This window comes from Hyla sarda, chromosome 4, assembly GCF_029499605.1.
Source record: "Hyla sarda isolate aHylSar1 chromosome 4, aHylSar1.hap1, whole genome shotgun sequence".
NCBI lineage: Eukaryota > Metazoa > Chordata > Amphibia > Anura > Hylidae > Hyla > Hyla sarda.
In genome coordinates, this window is record NC_079192.1 from 371,663,204 (window position 1) to 371,686,203 (window position 23,000).

The 23,000-nt window shown below is 39.9% G+C and overlaps 1 protein-coding gene across 11 annotated transcripts in view; it reads left to right on the top strand.

The window, feature by feature from the left end:
• Positions 1–23,000, top strand: part of LOC130267277 (protocadherin alpha-C2-like) — a 374,990-nt gene that overhangs the window by 296,032 nt on the left and 55,958 nt on the right. For 9 of the 11 annotated variants that reach the window (XM_056516745.1, XM_056516746.1, XM_056516748.1 and 6 more), the window contains exon 2: positions 21,086–21,144. The exons of the other annotated variants lie outside the window; for them this stretch is intronic. In XM_056516745.1, the coding sequence (XP_056372720.1) occupies positions 21,086–21,144 (59 nt within the window). The remainder of the gene's footprint in view (positions 1–21,085; positions 21,145–23,000) is intronic. 11 annotated transcript variants of the gene reach the window in all.

Here is a 23,000-nt window from a genome sequence, read left to right on the forward strand (position 1 = left end):
GCCCTTCGGCAACAGCTAGAGCACACGGGCGGGTTTACAGTAAGTTTCCCGCTCCAAGCCCCAACCCTGTGTATGTACCGTAATACCACAACACCACACTACACTTACACAGAATATAAAGTAAAACACTACATAGACAGTTAAATCACCCTTAGTGGACACCTTTCAATAGGGGACACCTCCCAATAGCAGACAGTTTTTTATTCCCCGGAATAGTCGCATAAGACTTAATGTATTTGCGCCCTCCAAATAGAAGGCACTCCTAATAGGGGACATGGACACACTCCCAATAGCAGACAACCAGGTTATGTGCCGGCCCTACCAGGCACTACCTTGTATATAGGGCCACGTTTAGGTTGGTACAGCCAATAGCCCAGTAAGGAGTCCAGGCTCCCAGGGGGCCTTGGCCCCCACTGCACCCCTCTGCAGCAGCCCCAGCACAGAAGAAGACAGCTGTTAAAACAGCAGTTTCCTGCTTCTGTGCATCCGCCAGCCACATCATGCGCACCCCATCTGATCCTCCCTTGCCACTTAATTCCCCCTGTACCAAATCATCTCCCCCTTTATTATCCCTCTGTGCCACATCATCACCTTGATCCCCCCTTGCCATTTAATTCCCCCTTTATTACCCTCTGTTTTTCAGTTTTTGCATTTTCATTTTTTCCTCCTTACCTTTTAAAAATCATAACCCTTTCAATTTTCCACCTAAAAATCCATATTATGGCTTATTTTTTTATCTATCATTTGCAGTGATATTAGTGACGTTAGTAATTTTATCCAAAAATTCACGGCGAAATGGAAAAAAAATAATGGTGTGACAAAATTGAAGAAAAAACGAAATGTTGTAAATTTTGGGGGCTTCCGTTTCTACACAGTGCATTTTTTGGTAAAAATGACACCATATCACTATTCTGTAGGTCCATACGGTTAAAATGATACTCTACTTATATAGGTTTTATTTTGTCATACTTCTGGAAAAAAATTATAATTACATGCAGGAAAATTTATACCTTTAAAAATTTCTTCTTCTGACCCCTATAACTTTTTTATTTTCCCGCATATGGGGAAGAATTAGGGCTAATTTTTTGCACTGTGAAATGAAGTTTTTAGTGGTATCATGTTTGTTTTGATTGGCCTTTTTGATCACTTTTTATACATTTTTAATGGTGTCCTGCAAGCTGTTCAGGATGCTGCGATTTCACTGCAGCAGTCCAGAACAGCCTGACTGAGCTGCCGGGATGCATTCGGCTTCACTTCAGACACGGCGGTCAACTTTTATCGCCACGTCTGAAGGGTTAAAACGGGGCATCACCGCGATCGGTGATGTCCGGTATTAGCCGCGGGTCCCAGCTGTTGATGGCCGCTGGGACCGACCCGATATTAAGCAGGGTCACCGTGTGACCCTGCGATATATCACGGGAGCCGGCGCAGGACGTAAATACACTTCCTGCGTCGTTAAGGAGTAAAAAAAAAACCCTGTGCCATTCATCTCCCCCTGTATTACCCCCTGTGCCACATCATTTTACAATTCCCCCCTTCCTTAAAAAATTATGAGGAAGAAATTATAAACGGGGATCAGGAAAAAGCAAATATATTAAACAAATTCTTCTCCACTGTATTCACCGAGGAAAATTAAATGCCAGGTGAAATACGGCGAGATAAGGTAAACTCCCCAGTACAGATCACCTGTCTAACACAGGAAGAAGTACAGTGCCGCCTACAAAAAAACAAAATAGACAAATCACCAGGTCCAAATGGCATTCACCCCCGTGTTCTAAAAGAATTATGTAATGTAATAGACAGACCCCTGTTTTTAATATTCATGGACTCCATAGTAACAGGGACTGTTCCCCAGGACTGGCGCATGGCAAATGTGGTACCAATATTTAAAAAGGGGGCAAAAGGTGACCCCGGGAATTATAGGCCTGTTAATTTAACCTCTGTTTTATGTAAATTGTTTGAGGGTTTTCTAATAGATGCTATTTTGGAATATCTTGATAAAAATAAATGCATGACTCCATATCAGCATGGCTTTATGAGGGATCGGTCCTGTCAAACTAACCTGATCAGCTTTTATGAGGAGTGAGCTCCAGACTGGATCAGGGGAAATCGCTGGATGTCGTATATCTGGATTTTTCCAAAGCATTTGATACGGTTCCACATAAAAGACTGGTGCATAAAATGGGAAGGATTGGGCTGGGGGAGAATGTGTGTAAGTGGGTAAGTAACTGGCTCAGTGATAGGAAACAGAGGGTGGTTATTAATGGTACTTATTCTGATTGGGTGACTTTTACTAGTGGGGTTTAGTCACCCAATCAGAATAATATTCAGTTTTGGGTCCTGTCCTGTTTAATATATTTATTAATGACCTTGTAGAGGGGTTGAATAGTAAAGTTGCAATCTTTGCAGATGATACTAAACTCTGTAAAGTGGTAAACACAATAGAGGACAGTGCACTGTTACAAATGATTCTGAATAGCTTGGAGGTTTGGGCTGGGAAGTGGCAGATGAGGTTCAACACTGATAAATGTAAGATTATGCACATGGGGAAAAAAAATCTGAGCTGGGATTATGTATTAAATGGGAGCACACTTGGGACAACTGACGTGGAAAAGGACTTGGGAGTCTTAGTTAACAGTAAATTTAGCTGTAGTGACCAGTGTCGGGCAGCTGCAGCCAAGGCAAATAAAATCATGTGGTGCATCAATAGGGGCATAGATGCACACGACAAGGAAATAATTCTACAGCTGTACAAATCACTAGTCAGACCACACATAGAATACTGTGTACAGTACTGGGCACCAGTGTACAAGAAAGATATAGTGGAGCTGGAGAGGGTTCAAAGACGGGCAACCAGGATAATACGGGGAATGGGAGGACTACAGTACCCAGAAAGATTATAAGAATTAGGGTTATTTAGATTAGAAAAAAGAAGACTTTCGGGCGACCAAATAACTATGTATAAATATATAAGGGGACAGTACAAAGATCTCTCCCATGATCTATATATACCCAGGACTGTATCCATAACAAGGGGGCATCTTCTACGTTTAGAGGAAAGAAGGGGTTTCTTTACTGTAAGAGCAGTAAGACTATGGAACTCTCTGCCAGAGGAGGTGGTCATGGTGAACTCTGTAAAAGAGTTCAAAAGGAATCTGAATGCATTTTTGGAGAGTAATAGCATTACAGGTTATGGATTCTAGATCTATAGGGACAGAACGTTGATCCAGGGATTTATTCTGATCACGGCTCCGCCCCATGTGACATCACGCTTCGCCTCCTCAATGTAAGTCTATGGTAGCAGGCGAGACAGCTGTCTCGTCCCTGCCATAGACTTGCATTGAGGGGGCGGAGCGTGACATCACGATCACCGGCCCCGTCATCAGATCCGGAGCGGATGTTTGCTCCGGGGCCTGATGAGAGCAGGTGCTGGGTGCGAGATCGAGGGGGTCCCCAGCGGCGGGACCCCGCGCGATCAGGCAACTTATCCCATATCCTTTAGATAGGGGATAAGTTGTCAGCACGGTAGTACCCCTTTAAGAATCCAATAAATTATATTTATAATGCTGATGCTCATTATAAACAGTGCATAGGCCAAAAAGTATTGTAAACATCTGTGTGTGTGTGTGTGTGTGTGTACAATGCACCCCACCACTTTTTTCCATATACTGTTACATTACAGCCTCATTCTAGAATTATTGTCCCATTATTATAAAGTAAAATCAGGTTTTCAGTATTGTGTAAACTAATAACTAATACTATTGTAATAATAATACTACTGTATTAAAGTGCATTCCTACCACTTTTTGTGCGTCCTTAGCAAGGATCTAGTAGGAGAAGCTTAAAACAGCCTGCCAAAATATCCATGCCAAAAGCATGCCAGACCCTGTCCAAACCAAGTATCCAAACAGAGCCACCTAGTGACTCTGTTTGGGTAATTTACCAACCATATCTGACTTTTGGTCCTGACTGAAAATAGTGGTCTGCTAAGGGTTTCAGTCCAGGCCAATAGTGGGATACTCCAGGAAAATTACCCAAGTATTTTGAATGGGTTCCACCAGGCTTCTGACACGGATATGTCAGTAGGCAGTTTTGAGCTTTTCACACTTTCATTTACATTTACAAGTAGTCATCATTTTTTGCAATGACACTTAAAGCTCATTAAAAGCTACATTTTATGCAATGTATCCACAACTTTATTGGAGGCCATAAATGGTAAATTGAATTAATTGGACTTAATTTACAAAGACACATGCCAGTCCCACGGTTGGCATTGCATGCCAGAGCCACAACAAAGCTCTGAATTCAAATTAATTGTCTGTAGATGACAGGGAATAAAGGGGTACTCCCCCGTAGACATCTTATCCAAAGAATAGGGGATAAGATGTATGATCATAGAGAGTCTGGCTGCTGGCACCCCCTGCAATCTCCGGTCCAGCACCCCCTGCATTCTGAACATTTATGTGTGCTAGGCTTCAGGCAGCTGTGGTTATCATGCCCCCCCCCCCCCCTCCATTCATATCTATGGGAAGGAGCGTGATGACTGTGATTGCTCGTAATCCGCATGCATGGAGCTCACTCCATGCATGTGGATTTCCTGTTATGCTGTGCCGGAGATCATGCAGGGTCCCAGCGGCCAGACCCCTCACGATTAGACATTTTATGCCCTATCCTTTGGTCGGGGGATGAGATTTCTAGGGTCTAGGGGTGGAGTACCCCTTTAAGGCAGATATGTGAGGAATGGAACAAAAAATACTGCATTGAAGGTTCTAAAACATACATTGGCCTCCATTATTCTTAAATGGTAGACTGAACTTTTGGGCAGAAGAGTCTTAGTTATAGAGATGATGGAAAGGACCTGAAGGTCTATCCAAGGCTATGTTCAATGGTCGTAAAATGTGTGGAATGTCTGTACAGAAAATAAGTGCAGACATTCCACACATTTGACTAACCAACAGGTGTTAGTACCGCTCATAGACAGCAACGCATTTCCTTGCAGACTCCAAAGAAAGAATAGGCTTGACTATTCTTTCTGCGGATGCCAGAATCCGATGTAAAAAGTGCCGCAGAATCCTATTGAATTCAATGTCTGTGGGGAATATGGGGAATGTCTGTGGGGAATATTCTGTGCAGACATTCCGCAAAATGTTCGCCCGTGAGCTCCAAACTGATGCTACAAAGATTGCATAAAATGGCCCATGGAGAATACCTTCTTAATCTAATGCCTACATTACACCTGCAGAGGTTTATTGAAAATACAAGATCTAGTACAAAAATCAGGTTACAGTTCCTACAGCAATAAAGTAACTCACTACAGTACAGGTATGCAACACGAAATATAGTCTACCATCACCTGTTGTCATTGGAATTCTACTTTATAACTTATCAATGTGCAATTACAAGTACTGATCTGTTTTTTGTTTACCTTTATATTCCCAACCACACTTTTCCCACTATCCAATAAGATTTTGTAAACAAGCACAAGATATGCAGACACCATTGGAAATCTGTATAGAAAAATATTGCCCGGACCTTCCAAGGTAGTGTGATTGATTAAATAGACAATAGATAACTGGTTCGTACTCCAATAATAATTCAATGGTTATTTATTTAAAATGTATAGTGCATTACTCCTCACAGGGCCCTTGTGAGGAAAAACACATATAATGAATGTACAAGATCAAACGATCTTAAAATGTAAAAATATTAAAAAGTATCACTGGCATATGAGATAGCTCTATATAGACAAATTCATATAATGTCTTTACGATATTGTAAAGGTGTAGTATAAATGTCCTTTTGTGTGGCAATTATATATCAAAGTGGATACTTTGTTACAGGTCCTGGATGATGTAGCTCTGTCAGCTCCCGCTGAGGCAATGTAGTTGTTCCTGTGCCTAGATATCACAGTCAGCGGTCTTGGATGGTGCTGTGGCTTTAACTCTCAAGATCCAGGTGTGGTGATGGTTGTCCCAGGCTGGTGGCACTGGCAGGCGCCAATGGTGGAATCGCCGGGAGACCGTGCGCTGGCAAGCGCCGATGGTAGATTTGTCAGGAGACCAAGCGCTGGCAGGCGCTGATGATATCGATCTCCTCACCGCTGGACTTGGAAGAAGCCGGAGACTACACGCTGGGTAGATGGAACTTGCCTCGTGTAGATGGCGTGTGACGTCAGCTTGAGCCGGAGCTGGCCAGGTAAAATCAGGACCGGACACTAGTCTAGATCGACTAATGCGTAGGAGATCCACAATGTGGTAAACTTGCTCTGTGAGCAATAGCTTGAGTTCATGAAGTGCATAAATGCCAGTGAACAAGATTAATGTACTGGACTAGACGCGTTTCAGGGTTCTCAGATACGACCCTTTCCTCAGTAGTCAGGCTACTGAGGAAAGGGTTGTATCTGAGAACCCTGAAACGCGTCTAGTCCTGTACATTAATCTTGTTCACTGGCATTTATGCACTTCATGAACTCAAGCTATTGCTCACAGAGAAAGTTTACCACATTGTGGATCTCCTACGCATTAGTCGATCTAGACTAGTGTCCGGTCCTGATTTTACCTGGCCAGCTCCGGCTCAAGCTGACGTCACACGCCATCTACACGAGGCAAGTTCCATCTACCCAGCATGCAGTCTCTGGCTTCTTCCAAGTCCAGCGGTGAGGAGATCGATATCATCAGCGCCTGCCAGCGCTTGGTCTCCTGACAAATCTACCATCGGCGCTTGCCAGCGCACGGTCTCCCGGCGATTCCACCATTGGCGCCTGCCAGTGCCACCAGCCTGGGACAACCATCACCACACCTGAATCTTGAGAGTTAAAGCCACAGCACCATCCAAGACCGCTGACTGTGATATCTAGGCACAGGAACAACTACATTGCCTCAGCGGGAGCTGACAGAGCTACATCATCCAGGACCGGTAACAAAGTATCCACTTTGATATATAATTGCCAGACAAAAGGACATTTATACTACACCTTTACAATATCGTAAAGACATTATATGAATTTGTCTATATAGAGCTATCTCATATGCCAGTGATACTTTTTAATATTTTTACATTTTAAGATCGTTTAATCTTGTACATTCATTATATGTGTTTTTCCTCACAAGGGCCCTGTGAGGAGTAATGCACTATACATTTTAAATAAATAACCATTGAATTATTATTGGAGTACGACCCAGTTATCTATTGTCTATTTAATCAATCACACTACCTTGGAAGGTCCGGGCAATATTTTTCTATACATATTTCGTTATCTTTTGCAGCTGTGGTATAGTTGCATGCCCTGTTGACCTCAGGTAGGGTTTACATATTAATTGTGAGCTGCACTTGCACCTTTTTTCCTTTACCATTGGAAATCTGTTAGAGTATAAAATCCATCTGTACCTTTCCTGGAGCTGATGGTCATTGTCAAATATTTCATTTCCCAGCCAAGTGTCAAGAAGGCTGAGTTGAACTGCTCAAGTGCCACAGCCTATCACTCCTCCCTGCTAACCCTTACTACCCATCCCCTCCTTGATTGAAAATACAGAGCCCTGTACATCACTCAAGGAGGGGCTGGAAGTAAGGGCGAGCAAGGAGGTCTGCCAGGCTTTGCCACTTGAGCCTTGGCTGAGAAATAAAAAGATGATTTCTGGCAACCACCATCAGCTCCATGAAAAGTAGTTTGATTTTTACCCTAACAGCTAACCAATGGTTCCTGATGCTTTTTAGCAGCAAATACAGCATTCCCTTTAATTGTCATTTGAATTGTTTACTGTAGAATATTATATGACTAGAAATATAGAAAATATTTAAATAATTTATGGAACATGGGCAGGGAGATGTGTTATTCTTAGTGTTTGCCAACCATCTTTGAGGTCTTAACAGCAGACAAGTAACGAACTTACATCTGTGCTTCCCGTTCTAGAGCATAGCACTTAATGGCTTTGTTTTTACTCAGTCGTCTGTGCATCAAATCATTATCAGATTCTGTATAAATCATATGAAGAGAATCAATTGTTTATTTTGTATGTTTGATGGGTTTTCAGCTCAGGGATTTTTCATCCACTTACTTTAATGTAACAGCCGGTTTATCACTTTAACCTGGTTCCCTCCTATGCCTCAGTACTGCAGATAATTTTTACATGCAATATTCACTTTATTCTTTCCACACCATGGGACATTGATGTTCTCTGATTTATTATTATTAATATTGCATTTTTTAAGTTTTAAACTTAGAGAGAGGCTGTCACAGTGAAAGGCCTATCAGTATGATATTATAAAGTTACACTACAGTAGTTGGTTCAAAAAGGGATTAAAAAGATATTTATGGTTGTGTGGCGTATTGATCCCCATCAGCCAGTCAGAAACTGTCAAGAATCAATTACTGAAGCTTATTACATTATTTAATGTGATTGGATCAGACTAAAATACAGGGTCTGTCTTCTTTCGAGAAGAAAATAACACTCTTGTGCATGGGGTGTGTCTAGTATTGTAGCTCAGGCTTCATTACTTTAATTAGATTGAGCTGCAATACTAGACATAGGCATTGGTAATAAGAAGCTTTGTTACTTGATAAAGACAGTTTCTTTCTGTAAGAAATTTTCTCACTATAACAATCCCTGCTTGAAATGAAGCCTTGAAAGATGATAAGTTGTTCCTTGTGGATTTGGGTGGGTGGTGATCAACTAGGGCATATTTTTACTGGGGAAAGATTCAATTACCTATAGATTTCCCCAACACTGGAAATTTTGAATAACATGAATATCCACCAGTCATGAAAAAAAACCAAGCCCAAAAATTTGCTGCTAACTGGCCTTCATTTTGATTCTAATTCAACATCTGATTTGGATTTGTCGGTCCACTCACTGGGCAAGGTGCAGAGCATCCGTCTAGGCAAATGCAATAGTAAGTTTAAGCAGCAATGTTTAAAGAATAAATGCATTCTTCTGGGCCAGTGTACAGGAGTCCCTGCACCTGTTTGTACTCACTGCTCAGTGCACATTCACTGGGCCAGGTCTAGCAAATGTAGAGTGTAAGTCGCTTACTGACCAACCCGACACTAAGTAGGGAGATATACTGTACATGAGATATTGGCATAAGGTGCCATATAAACTATTTGATGGTTAGGAACTCCTGTAAAAGACAGGGGTCTTTGCTATTGCATTTTTTTAAGTAAACAGTTTAGTAAACAGTCACTTGACTAGGTGCAGGGTGTCAAACCCAGTGGATGTGAGTAAGCGGTGATATATACATCACCACCACCTTCCTACAGCAACACAACAAATTCTCATACAGTGCATATCTCTTAGTAAGTACAGGAGCAGGGACTTCTGCCTTTTAGAGGTATCACTGCTCCTGTATTGAGTAACACAAAGCAAATCCCCCCCCCAAAAAAAAAAATAATAATAATAATAATAATCTGATTTGGACTTATCTCCAGTTGTTTGGCATAGGTTTATCTTCAATATTAAGGAAAATTGCTACTGGAGAAAGTTGCTTGTAGCCATATATCTCCCACACATAGGCCACATATTTAGAACATTTAGAGTTGTAATAGTGATACATCCCCTTTAACGGTGTGGGCCCATAAAGTGAAGAGCAAAGATAAACACCTTTAGAGACAAGCCTTGACTTACTGAAATAAAAATTAGGCATTAAACATATTGGGGGGAGATTTATTAAAACCTGTCCAGAGGTAAAGTTGTTGAGTTGCCCATATCCACCAATCAGCTTGCTCCTTTCATTTTTGAAAGGGCCTCTAAAAAAAAATGAAAGAAGCAATCTGATTGGTTGCTATGGGCAACTCGGCTACTTTTTCTCTTGACAGGTTTTGATAAATCTCCCCCATTATAGTTAAGAGAAAGGATTACCATAGTTGTGCTAAAGAAATAAGTGGAATACGTTCAATAAGATTCATGCATTCACTTGGCCACAGCTGTGGAATAAAAAAAATTAAATAAATGTAGCGTGCATAACCCACACTTTGCATCAGATGTAGACCGTGCCAGTGATGACACATAGAATAATTGGTTGTTTATGTAAACATACCGTATATACTCGAGTATAAGCCGAGTTTTTCAGCACGATTTTTCGTGCTGAAAACACCCCCCTCGGCTTATACTCGAGTGAACTCCCCCACCCGCAGTGGTCTTCAACCTGCGGACCTCCAGAGGTTTCAAAACTACAACTCCCAGCAAGCCCGGGCAGCCATCGGCTGTCCGGGCTTGCTGGGAGTTGTAGTTTTGAAACCTCCGGAGGTCCGCAGGTTGAAGACCACTGCGGCCTTCAACATCATCCAGCCCCCTCTCACCCCCTTTAGTTCTGAGTACTCCCCCCTTGCTCGTAGCTGGTCCGGTCCTGCAGGGCTGTCCGGAGAGGAGGTGGTCCGGTGGGATACTGGTTCCGGGCTGCTATCTTCACCGGGGAGGCCTCTTCTAAGCGCTTCGGGCCCGGCCTCAGAATAGTCACGTTGCCGTGACAACGACGCAGAGGTGCGTTCATTGCCAACGTACTTCTGCGTCATTGTCAAGGCAACGCCTCTATTCCGGGCCGGAAGCGCGGAGAAGAGGCGCCCCCGGTGAAGATAGCAGCCCGGACCACCTCCTCACCGGACCACCTCCTCTCCGGACAGCCCTGCAGGACCGGACCAGCGCCGAGCGGAGGTGAGTACTCAGAACTAAAGGGGGGTGAGAGGGGGCTGGATGATGTTGAAGGCCGCAGTGGTCTTCAACCTGCGGACCTCCGGAGGTTTCAAAACTACAACTCCCAGCAAGCCCGGACAGCCGATGGCTGCCCGGGCTTGCTGGGAGTTGTAGTTTTGAAACCTCTGGAGGTCCGCAGGTTGAAGACCACTGAGGGCGAATGATGAGAAGAGGATGATGAAGGGGGGGTGTGGGGATGATGAAGGGGGGGGTGTGGGATGATTAAAGGGGATGATGAAGGGGGGATGTGTGGGATGATAAGGGGATGATGAAGGGGGGATGTGCGGGATGATAAGGGGATGATGAAGGGGGATGTGCGGGATGATAAGGGGATGATGAAGGGGGGATGTGTGGGATGATGACAAGGGGATGATGAAGGGGGGATGTGTGGGATGACAAGGGGATGATGAAGGGGGGATGTGTGGGATGATAAGGGGATGATGAAGGGGGGATGTGTGGGATGATAAGGGGATGATGAAGGGGGGATGTGTGGGATGATGACAAGGGGATGATGATGAGGATGTTAATGACGGGTCTGGATGATGACAGGGGGGGATGAGGTATTTCCCACCCTAGGCTTATACTCGAGTCAATAACTTTTCCTGGGATTTTGGGTTGAAATTAGGGGTCTCGGCTTATACTCGGGTCGGCTTATACTCGAGTATATACGGTAAGTACAAAATGGGAATCTGAGTTGTGTGGACCATAAGTAAAGTTAATGATCCTATAATAGTAAAATTAAGAAGGCTTTTAATGCTTTTTATTATAGTTGCCAAAAGATTCTTATATGCAGTTGTCACAAAATAGAAAAAAAAATTGGTTGTGGAAATGGTAGCATTGGTTATCCTTGTATGCTTTATTATAAAGAGGCCTAAGTTACTTGAACAGAGCTTACTGATTGATTATATTGCTTGTTGCTTGTTATACCAAGTACCAGGTCTTGTTGATTTTAAAATATTCTGTTTTATTGATAATAGAGAACAAAACCAATGTTCTAATAAATGAATTGTTATTCAAAGTAAATACGAGTCTAAAATTGCCAACACTGAACAATAATGCACATACTCGTACATCATAGCAATAAAACAGAGCCAGGCACTTACTGTGTACATATTGAAATTCTGGTTCTACGTAATAAAATAAAGCCATTGCTACAAGGGACAAATTAATATTCCAGTGATACAATGACTACAGACAGAATGACTCAAAGGGCATTCGCTATTTTATTTGGCATCGCTGAGCCAACACAGACATTTTTTTACAAGGTTTTGACTTTGTTACTGCCCCAGAGATGACATTGTAAGATTTTTTTTGTTTGTTTTGTTTGCAAAGATCGCCAGATGCATATGGCTCCAAGAAAAGTCATAACAGGAAGTATTTCTTTCCTTTACTCTGCCACTATGCCCCACAGACACAAACTGGATCGCTAGCAGCCAAATTCTATCTTTACTTGAAGTTGGCTCTGCTAAGCACATAGGGGGTGCCTCACACTCGGTTACCTGTACTGTGGCTATTAGGTCTATGATCAACATAGCTGACCCTGCATGGAAACATAAATGCCTACTGTATGTGTCATCCATGGGCAGAATGATATAAATACTTGAAATACATGTCTAATAAATTTGCATGTTATACTTTTGAATTGATGTGAAAAAAAGAAATAAAAACATATATTAAAGGTTCTTATAATGGATTATGACATTTTTAGTAGTATTACTATAGAATCACACACCTAAAAAAAATATCATCCTAGTAAAAAGCACATGAAAGAAAAAAATTGCCTAAATTCTTTAATTCCATTATGTTTCTTTGAAATAATTATACAAACAATAACATTTCAAATAAAAAGATAAATACATTGCCACACATGTTAGAAACCCCTATCACAAAATGTAAGAAATAACATTTCACAATTTCCAATCTTTCACTGACCATACAGATCTTATAAAGATTGTTCTACCAGACCTCTCCCTAATTCAATTAAATGTTTCATTAGTTTAATGTCCCTAAATAATGTTAAGGTCATCTTGTTATTTATGATCTTTTATCATCACAGTTCACAGTCTGAAAATGAGAGTGGAGTGCATATGATCCTACTGATAATATAATATTATAATATTGAGTCATTATTGTACTTACCAAATGAACCCAGAGTTCAACTCTAGTGGGTGGTTTAGAAGCAAACATGGCAAAAATAGATTTTACAAAAAGGGTTTGTGAATAAAGAATTTATTGTAAGGAGTCCCTAGTCTCTGATTACTTGGGTGTCAACCCCTAAATCTCACTGAAAATGCAGAATAATTTATTAATAACGTATGACAATGACTACTTTTCACCTCTTTGAGAAGACCACTCCCATTTCTACAAATTTGTAGTCCACATATTTTGCCTATGTGCAATTTTGAACAGTCTTCTCAATGAGGTTTCACTGTATTCATGAATATACTTCCAAATGCAAATATCTGTTTGCTGCCTTTCAGGATGATAATTCACATTCACAAAAGTGCAAAATAGGAAATCTTGTTTTTGAACGTGTTACCCCTATATTTTTTTTTATCTATTAAATGGTATCAACAACAACCCGATTTGTATGGAAAAAAAGAAATAGTTTGGTAGTCCAAGGGCTGTTAAACCACCATGAGTGCAAAATCGCTTAACCCCTTAACGACCACGGATGTAAAAGTACGTCCTGGTTTGGTGGCACCAGGACGTACATTTACGTCATGTGTATGCCCGCGAGCATCGGAGCGGTGCTTGCGTCATACACGTCAGGTTCTGGCTGCTATCTGCAGCCGGGGACCCGCCGGTAATGGCTGACATCTGCGATAGCGCGGATGTCTGCCATTAACCCCTCAGATGCCGTGATCAAAACAGATCACGGCATCTGTGGCAATGCGCAATGTTAAATAGGTGATCGAATCGCCCGCAGCGCTGCCGCGGTGATCCGATCATCTGTAGTGGCGGATGGAGGTCCCCTCACCTGCCTCCGTCTGTTTCCCGGTGTCTCCTGCTCTGGTCAGATCGAGCAGACCAGAGCAGAAGATGACCGATAATACTGATTAGTGCTATGCTCTATGCATAGCACTGAACATTATTAGCAATCAAATGATTGCTATAGATAGTCCCCTATGGAGAATAAAAAAGTGTAAAAACAAAAGTTGAAAATGTAAAAATAAAAAGTAAAAAAAGAAAAATCCCCTCCCCCAATAAAAATAAAAATTGTCAGTTTTTCCCATTTTACCCCCAAAAAGCGTATTTTTTTTAAATAAACATATTTGGTATCATCGAGTGCGTAAATGTCTGAACTATCAAAATATAATGTTAATGATCCCGTACGGTGAACGGCGTAAACATAAAAAATCTAAAAAAGTCCAAAATGCTGCTTTTTTGTCACATTTTATAAAATAATAAAAATTAATAAAAAAAATTTCTAAAAGTTTTTTATATGCAAATGTGGTATCGATAAAAAGTACAGATGACAGCACAAAAAATGAGCCCTCATACCTCCCTATATACGGAAAAATGAAAAATTTATAGGTGGTCAAAATAGGGCAATTTTAGATTACTGATTTTGTACAAAAAGTTTTAGATTTTTTTTAAGCGATACAAAAATATAAAAGTATCTAGCCATGGATATCATGTTAATTGTTTTAACCCACAGAATAAAGAACAAATGTAATTTTTACCGTAAAGTGTACAGTGTGAAAACGAAACCCTCCAAAATGTGCAAATTTTTGTTTTTCATTTAAATTTCCTTCCTAAAAAAATATTTTTTCAAGTTTGCCATACATTTTATGGTAAAATGAGAGGTTTCATTGCAAAGTACAATTGGTCACGCAAAAAGCAAGCCCTTATATGGGTCTGTAGATGGAAATATAAAAGAGTTATGGATTTTAGAAGGAGAGGAGGAAAAACAAAAATGCAATAGTAAAATTGGCCTGGTCCTTAACCCCTTGGGGACGGAGGCTTTTCCAGTTTTTGCACTTTCTTTTTTTTCTCCTTACCTTTTAAAGATCAGAACCCTTTCAATTTTGCAGCTATGAGGGCTTATTTTTTGCGCCACCAATTCTACTTTGTAATGACATCAGTCATTTTACCCAAAAATCTACGGCGAAATGGAAAAAAAATGATTGTTCGACAAAATTGAAGAAAAAAATGCCATTTTGTAACTTTTGGAGTTTTCGGTAAAAATGACACCTTATCTTTATTCTGTAGGTCCATATGATTAAAATGAAACCCTCCTTATATAGGTTTCATTTTGTCGTACTTCTGGAAAAAATCATAACTACATGCAGGAAAATTTAGATTGTTAAAATTGTCATGTTCTGACCTCTATAACTTTTTTATTTTTCCGCATATGGGGTGGTATGAGGGCAAATTTTTTGCATCATGATCTGCAGGTTTTAGGGTACCATTTATGTATTGATCGGACTTTTTGATCACTTTTTATTCATTTTTTCACTATATAAAAAGTGACCAAAAATACGATATTTTGGACTCTGGAATTTTTTTGCGCGTACGCCATTGACTGTGCGGTTTAATTAATGATATATTTTTATAATTCGGACATTTCTGCACACAGCGTTACCACATATGTTTATTTTTATTCACACAGTTGTTTTTTATTATTGGGAAAAGGGGGGTGATTCAAACTTTTATTAGGGAAGGGGTTAAATGATCTTTATTCACTTTTTTTTCACTTTTTTTTTTTGCAATGTTATAGCTCCCGTAGGGGGCTATAACACTGCACACACTGATCTTTTACATTGATCATTGGTTTCTCATAGGAAACCACTGATCAATGATTCTGCCGCCTAACTGCTCGTGCCTGGAACTCAGGCACTGAGCAGTCATTCGGCGATCAGACAGCATAGAGGAAGGTAGGGACCCTGCGGCTGTCCTGTAAGCTGTTCGGGATGCCGCGAACAGTGATCCCGAACAGCTCCCTGAGCTAACCGGCAATGCTTTACTTTCACTTTAGACGTGGCGTTCAACTTTGAACACCGCGTCTAAAGGGTTAATGGCGAGCAGCGCCACGATCAGTGCCGCACGCTATTAGCCACAGGTCCTGGCCATTGTTCTATAATGAGTGGCCCCGCGTTATAGAAAGGAAGTGGGCTGAGGGCATATAGGTACGCCCTCCGTCCCCAAGGAGTTAAGGTTAAAATGGGCTCGGTCCTTAAGGGGATAAAGTGTCTGGTTAGTTAGACCTGAAACCCTTTTTTTATACTTGATTTATACTTATTATGGTTCAAAAACACCATATGTTTTAATAAAATTTGTCTAGTTTCTCGTCTACAGCCCTTATTTGCTGTAAATTACCTTTTGTACGCAGCCCATGTGATTCTCCCTTACAAACTTCTTGTATTTACTTCCCTTGCTCTCTCCAGGCTGTGTAAGCTGCTCACCAAGCCCCCCACCCTGTGCACAATCCGAGCTGGTATGTAAACTCCTCCCCACCCTTGCTGCTATCTCTAATACTGAGACCAGAAAATGAATTGCCTTTAATGGGTTAACAGAGTTAATACAGGTCAGGGTTTATGGTTAATGTAATATGGTCATAGAGGTAAATAAGTCACTTAGGTCCCCTAGCTATGTACCAGCCAGACACAGAAATAGGTTACACTCGAGTGGACTCAAGGCTGCAATGTAATACTGTATCAAAATAAATGCCAGCAAAACCATGCCTCAAGAGTCAGCATAACATTAATTGTCAATTGTTTTTTGTAAAAAAAAAAAAAAAAAACTGAATGCAAAAAGTCTAACAGTCATATGACTGGTGAATTTACTGGAGGTTTTGAATGGTATGTAATAAAAATAATTTTACTCTCTAGCAACATTTTCTTGTTTTAATGTTTCCTGGAAAAAAAAATGGTGCTAGATAATAGGATTTTTGTGTTTTCACTTGGGCCTCAGCTAGGTTCAGTATGCCAAATTAAGATGCATGTGTTCTGCTGACAGTTGCCGGTGTCTGTTTTCCAATCTGTCGTTTTTATTTTTATCTTCATTCTGATGTGGAGAATTAGTTAACAGATGACAATGTCTCTGGCTCCAAATGTCATGTTTTATTACTCAAACAGTTTGCTACTAAGCAGAGCCTCACGGAATAATGCTACTTGTACAGCAGAACTAATGTGTGCATCTTGTGATATATTTGTTAGCAACTTTACATATATTAGGAGGGCATTTCATATCAATGAAAAATCTGAAGAATACAAAAGAAATCCTGAAGGATTAGAACATTTTCTATTATTGGATAGTCATGTAAGACACTTAGGCAAATAAAACTTATATCCTTATGAGGCGTTTTGGAATGTTTGACTTGGTTCTTTACCATCTTTGAAATGGTATGTTTAAGATTTACTGTTTTATTTTTAAATTCTACATTTTCTTAGTTGCTTGCTTAGTTAATGTGGGTTCGTAAAAACAAAAATCAGATTATATTACAATGAACAGTGCTTTCTTATGGCATATGACCATGGTAAAGGAGGTTTCCCATTTGGGATATACTATTTTGGGTCAGAGTGAGAGTCACTCACAATGTTCTGTTGGACCCAGCTTATCCATGTGTTACATAGTTGGCCAAAAATTTGCTAGACTGGCTCGTAAATTCACTACTACAGATGTGATTGTTGAACATTCAAGAAGCTGGGCCCCTTCAATCGGATAATTATTGGCCCAGCTCTACTTGAACAATATTGACTATCTTCACCCCTCACAATCTTCCATGGAAGTTTGCTACCCTATTTGCATTACCTTAATGCCTAAATGGGCAGATCACAATCTGTCTATCACTTAAGATACTAATATGAACATATTAGCAGAATTTACCATGAGCTATAAAATAATGATGATGATACTAATAACAGAGTCACAGAGATATACAAGTCAGACAAGCTCACATGTTTGGTGTATCCATTACCATATCCCTCTGCCTATGACCTCAGAGGTCCCACCCCTCTGTTTTGTGGAATCCTACCAATAAGCATAGCACTATCCACAGGTTGAACTTAAGCTATATGTGGATCTTGATAGAAGTGACCTCCCCCTCCCCCCTTAAGCACTCTCACTATCTTCATTGGCCTAGTGCCCTTTTTCACTCTCCTTTATTCTCTCCATGTGTTTTACTTTAACACTTCTTTGGACTGTTCATTTCCTTAGTAAAATAGCTTATATGATATTGCAAACCTCTAATAAAAACATTTGAAAAAAATACGTAATTTTATTACCTAGAATGCTTGTGGATTTACGTTTTAAAGTTTGGTCTTAACATGAAATTCTCTAGACAGCCCAAAAGCTTCAGTAAGTAATTACAAAGGCAATGTCCCATTTGTTTTGTTATTTTGCCTTAAAAAGATACCCCATGCATAACTTACCCAAACAATACCATGACGTTTGGCATATAAAAATACATTTAACTTAAAATTTTAACTAAACCATAAAGCCATGAAAAACATGCTATTTATATATGAAATTTATTTCACTTCTAGAAATGCTTGTTTTGCAGACTGCAAACCCATGAACTGTTGAAGAGTTAAAATGATAATGCTATTAGCAGCCTTTCCGAGAATATACAGTATGTGCTTTGGACTGTACATAAAGGCAATAAGAATCTTCATTCGCTTTAGAAAACAGCAAACAGACAGTTTTAAGCAATGTTTCTGGATTTCACCCTTCTTTCAACTAGACATGTGACAGAAATGTTACAGTGCACAGACATGGCCTTGGGTGCATCTATATTTAGGAACACCGATGGAGCACAATACAGAAGGGTATTTTTGTGAATGTGCTTGCTCTAAATCCAGCTGCCTAAGTGGATTTATTTATATTAATTTAATATAAATAATTGAATGGCCTTTATTTATGCCCTAATGTTCCTGAATTAACACTGTGTAGAAATCTCTTTTTAGTAATGTTATACATCCACATTTTCACAAGTTTAACTCATGAACACAAACAACCATATGACCTTATCATTGAAGGGCATTGAAAGTGAGAGTTTCCTACGCATACTCCACAAATGAAATGTATCAAATTATGATTTGCGTTGGTGGTATAAAATTGGGATAATAGGCATCAATGATCTGGCTATTTTTATACTTGGCTTAGGCATTGCTTTTATTTAGTTAGCTATTTATACATAGATGCAAGGGGCCTCATTGCAAATACTGAAAGAGAGAGATGCCCTTCTAGTGCTAGTTAAAACTACCACACTCCTCTCCACTTGTATCAAAAGAATTAAGGGGAAAATTTATCAAAACCTGTCAAGAAGAAAAGTTGCTGAGTTGCCGATAGCAACCAATCAGATTGTTTCTTTCATTTTTGAAAAGATACCTGAAAAATGAAATACGTGATCTGATTGGTTGCTATGGGCAACTTAGCAACTTATCCTCTGGACAGGTTTTGATAAATCTTCCCCTAAGTGTATTGTATTGTTAGCATAGGGTGCTTTGAAAACATCAGGACGCCCATCTTTGAAAGGGGTCTGTGCTCCTTTAGGCCAGTCTTTGCAACAAAAGTATGGGATCAAGCAATCCTAAGTATAGTAGTCTAAACCTTTGCTTGTTTGCCATATATGCAGAGGTATCTAGAGTAACTAGAATCTTGTGAACTCCATTTTATATATATATATATATATATATATATATATATATATATATATATATATTATTTTTATTAATAAAACCATATGTATAACTATTTCCCATGCATCTTAATAGTGTATGCCTAAATATGATCCATTTACCAAATAGCATCACAATACAAGAAGCATATATCACCATACCTACTATCACATACTGTGACTGACCAAATCAAATATACCAAAAAGACCAACATTACCATACCCCTATACAAGAGACAAATAATACCATAACAAATACCATGACACCACATAGTGACTGGATAATGCTATTATACGGTTATTATTGTTATTAAATAAAACACACTATATACATACCGATATCCCCAACTATATACATATGAATATCACATACAGTAACATCCAGTGACTACAAGTGATGTTTTCTGATTGACATTTCTAACTTTTCCTTTGTCCTTCACTCAACCTAGGCTATCATAAAGACTTCCCAAGCCATCACTCATCTCCATAAAATCAACAGGACAATCATTTTGGGCTCTCCTCTAAACAAAGGCCTCCACACTGCCCCAATATAGTATTAGGCCCCCTCTGTGCTCCCTATAGTAGTTAGGCACCTCAGTGCCCCCATATAGTAGTTAGGCCCCCAACACTGCATCCATATAGAATACTGCATCCCATATAGTATAGGTCCCCTCTGTACCCCCATATAATATAGACCCTCCCCTTTAGGCCCCCTTGTGCCTTATATAGGAGTTAGGCCCCTATGTGCCCTATATAATATAGGCCCACTTTGTAGGCCTCTCTGTTCACCCATATTGTAGTTAATATACACTGCCCCAATGCTCTGCTTCCAGCCAGTCCTCTTCTCTTCTGGTGCAGGCAGTATGGGACAGAGCTAGTGCCTGCATCAAAAGTCCTGGCTGCATTCAGTGGCATAGTTAAAAGCTGTGCTTGCTCGGTGATCCAGAAGTTACCATGCAGTATAGTAACAATTTGTGTTATAGGGTTTCACCCAAGATTAGGATATATGCTCAATTTTTTACTATTACTTACTTGTATCACCTTATAACCTGCTTTGTTAAATGTAATTTGTACTTCATGTGTTTCTTTTTATTCTGGTAAATGCACCGTTTAAAGGTTCCTGCTGATATTTAACAGTACAAAACAAGAATATGAAAAAAGAAGAATTTCAAAGAGCAAAGCACTGTTTAGTTAGCAGAAGTCTAATGCACTCTTACATAGTAGTAAAATCAATTATTCAAGAACACATAAAAGGTTATTTGTTGGAAATATTTTATTACACAAGTTGGCAACAGTGGTGCAGAAGAACTCCAGGTTTGTCAAATAAGAAATCTATTTTCTAATTTATTTTAAATTTTGCATTGTAGTGTTTTGCCTTTAAAACACTTCAAATTTTTACAGATGGCTCCCAAAACAGATGGGGTCCTGTTTTGTTTAGTTAATAACTTTAATTATTTTCCAGTTTTTTTCTTACAATTTCAATGGAAAAAACCTCTAATCATGATTTTTCTATTTCATGCATATATTTATTTTAATCCATTCACTGGATGGTCAAATTTGTTGGCTCTATAATCCAACATTTTTATTTTATTCTTCGTAAATTTATTATTGAGAATATTTTTGAAAATTCAAAGTCAGCGGAATGGTAAATTAAGTATTGTCTTTAAATTAATTGGCAAACACAGTGCAAATGTTTGATCCTTTATGTTGACAATGATTGCATACATTAAAGAATTTCTGACTGGAACTAAACATTTGTTCTTATTTGCTTCTTCAGCCAAAACATCCTAACCCAGACTGGCGTTACTCTGCATCACTAAAAGCTGCAATGCAGGGGTGAGTACATTTTCATTTTGTATTCTAATACATAAGACACAAGACATAGACAACACAACTAAGCAGTAAAAACTATGATGCTCTTCCTATGTAAATATTAAAATTTTTCTCTTCTAAATATGTGATGTTCTATTAGTGTTTGAGTTCTTAGGGTAAATTTAATTTTAAAGGGGTAGTCCAGTGGTGAAAAACCTATCCTAAAGATAGGGGATAAGTTTCAGATCGCAGGGAGTCCGACCACTGGGGTCCCCCGTGATCTCCTGTACGGGGCCCCGGCTCGCTGGCCAGATAGCGCGTGTTGTCCATCACATGAAGCGGCAGCCGACACGCCCCCTCAATACAACTCTATGGCAGAGGCTCCTCAACATGCCCCCTTCCCGCGGGCTGTCGGGGCCCTGTACAGGAGATCACAGGGGGCCCCAGCGGTCGGACCCCCCACGATCTGAAACTTATCCCCTATCTTAGGGGATAAGTTTTTCACCACTGGATATCAAATCTGTGTTTCTCAACTCAGGTCCTAAAGGCCCCCCAAAAGGTAAAGTTTTCAGGATATCCTTGGTATTTATCAGGTGATATAATAATGGTCATTGCATTAGGTATCACCTCAAGTGTTCTCTGTATAGTATATTCTTAAATCACCTCCATGACCTGTGAGAAGGCCTTAAGGACTGGCGCTGAGAAACACTGATCTATATACTCCTGTGTGTAAATGTTATTATTTGATAGAAAGTGGCTAACAATTTTAAATATGAATGATTTAATTTGACATTATGAGTTAAGCGTTCATGTTGCAAAACCACAAGCATTTACAATAAGAGTCTCAATGGGTTAATATAATAGACCTGTAGCCACCCTATTTTCTCAAGAAGCATTTCTTCAAAGGGAGAATAACCATGTAATATGACAGGCTTTGGAATCTTTTTTAACCCTTTACATGAAAGCTGGGGGCACATAGAGGCATCATATTTAATCATGCCAGTCAATGGGCACCATTTAATGGATTTTTGCAATAAGGATATCTAATATGGCTGTGTGCATAGACCCTTAGAATATTTGATATATCCATAGTTTGACTTAACTCTAAATCTGACCAACACCATTATACATGGCCAGCTAAAAGGGAAACTGGCAGGCTATTTTCCTGCTTTAAACCCAATACACTGGGTTATAGCGTGAGTGAATAAAATTCACTCACGCTGTGGGTAAACGGTGACCGTTTTCTATAAAAATAGTGGTCCCTTACAGAAATTGGTGCGATGGATTAAACGTTTTGCCTCCCATATCCTTACTGCTACAGTGCTGCTGTGTGCAATGGAGGCAGGGAGCTGGCTTGCAGCCCTATCCCTATTCATCAGATGAGTATTCTAATTTATTCACTCTTAAGTCCTAGTGACATGAAAGCCTACATGGGAGCGGCACCTGAGAGTGACATGAGAGTGAAGAAATTAGAATATTCATCAGATGGGCGGGCATAGCGCTGCGTATAGAGGAGGCAAGGGAGCTTCGCAAACCAGCTCCTAGCCTCCATTGCACACAGTAGTGCTGCAGCAATTGGGATGACCAATTGTTGTAATGCTGTTCACCCGCACCATAACCATGTGTATTGGGTTTAATGCATGTGAACAAGCTTTCAGTTTCCCTTTAACTCAATAATGATGTGATTCTTGTCATGTGTACTTTTTAATTTGTAACAAAATCTTCTCTAGTCCCCTAGTTATTGTTAATGGGGGGGGGGGGGACGGACAATATGAATAGATGCTCAGCATCCACTATCAATACTTTTTAGGTGTATAATAAGAATAATATATTCTGTAAAAATAATTCCTTGCTATATCAAATAAAAAGGTTACTTAATA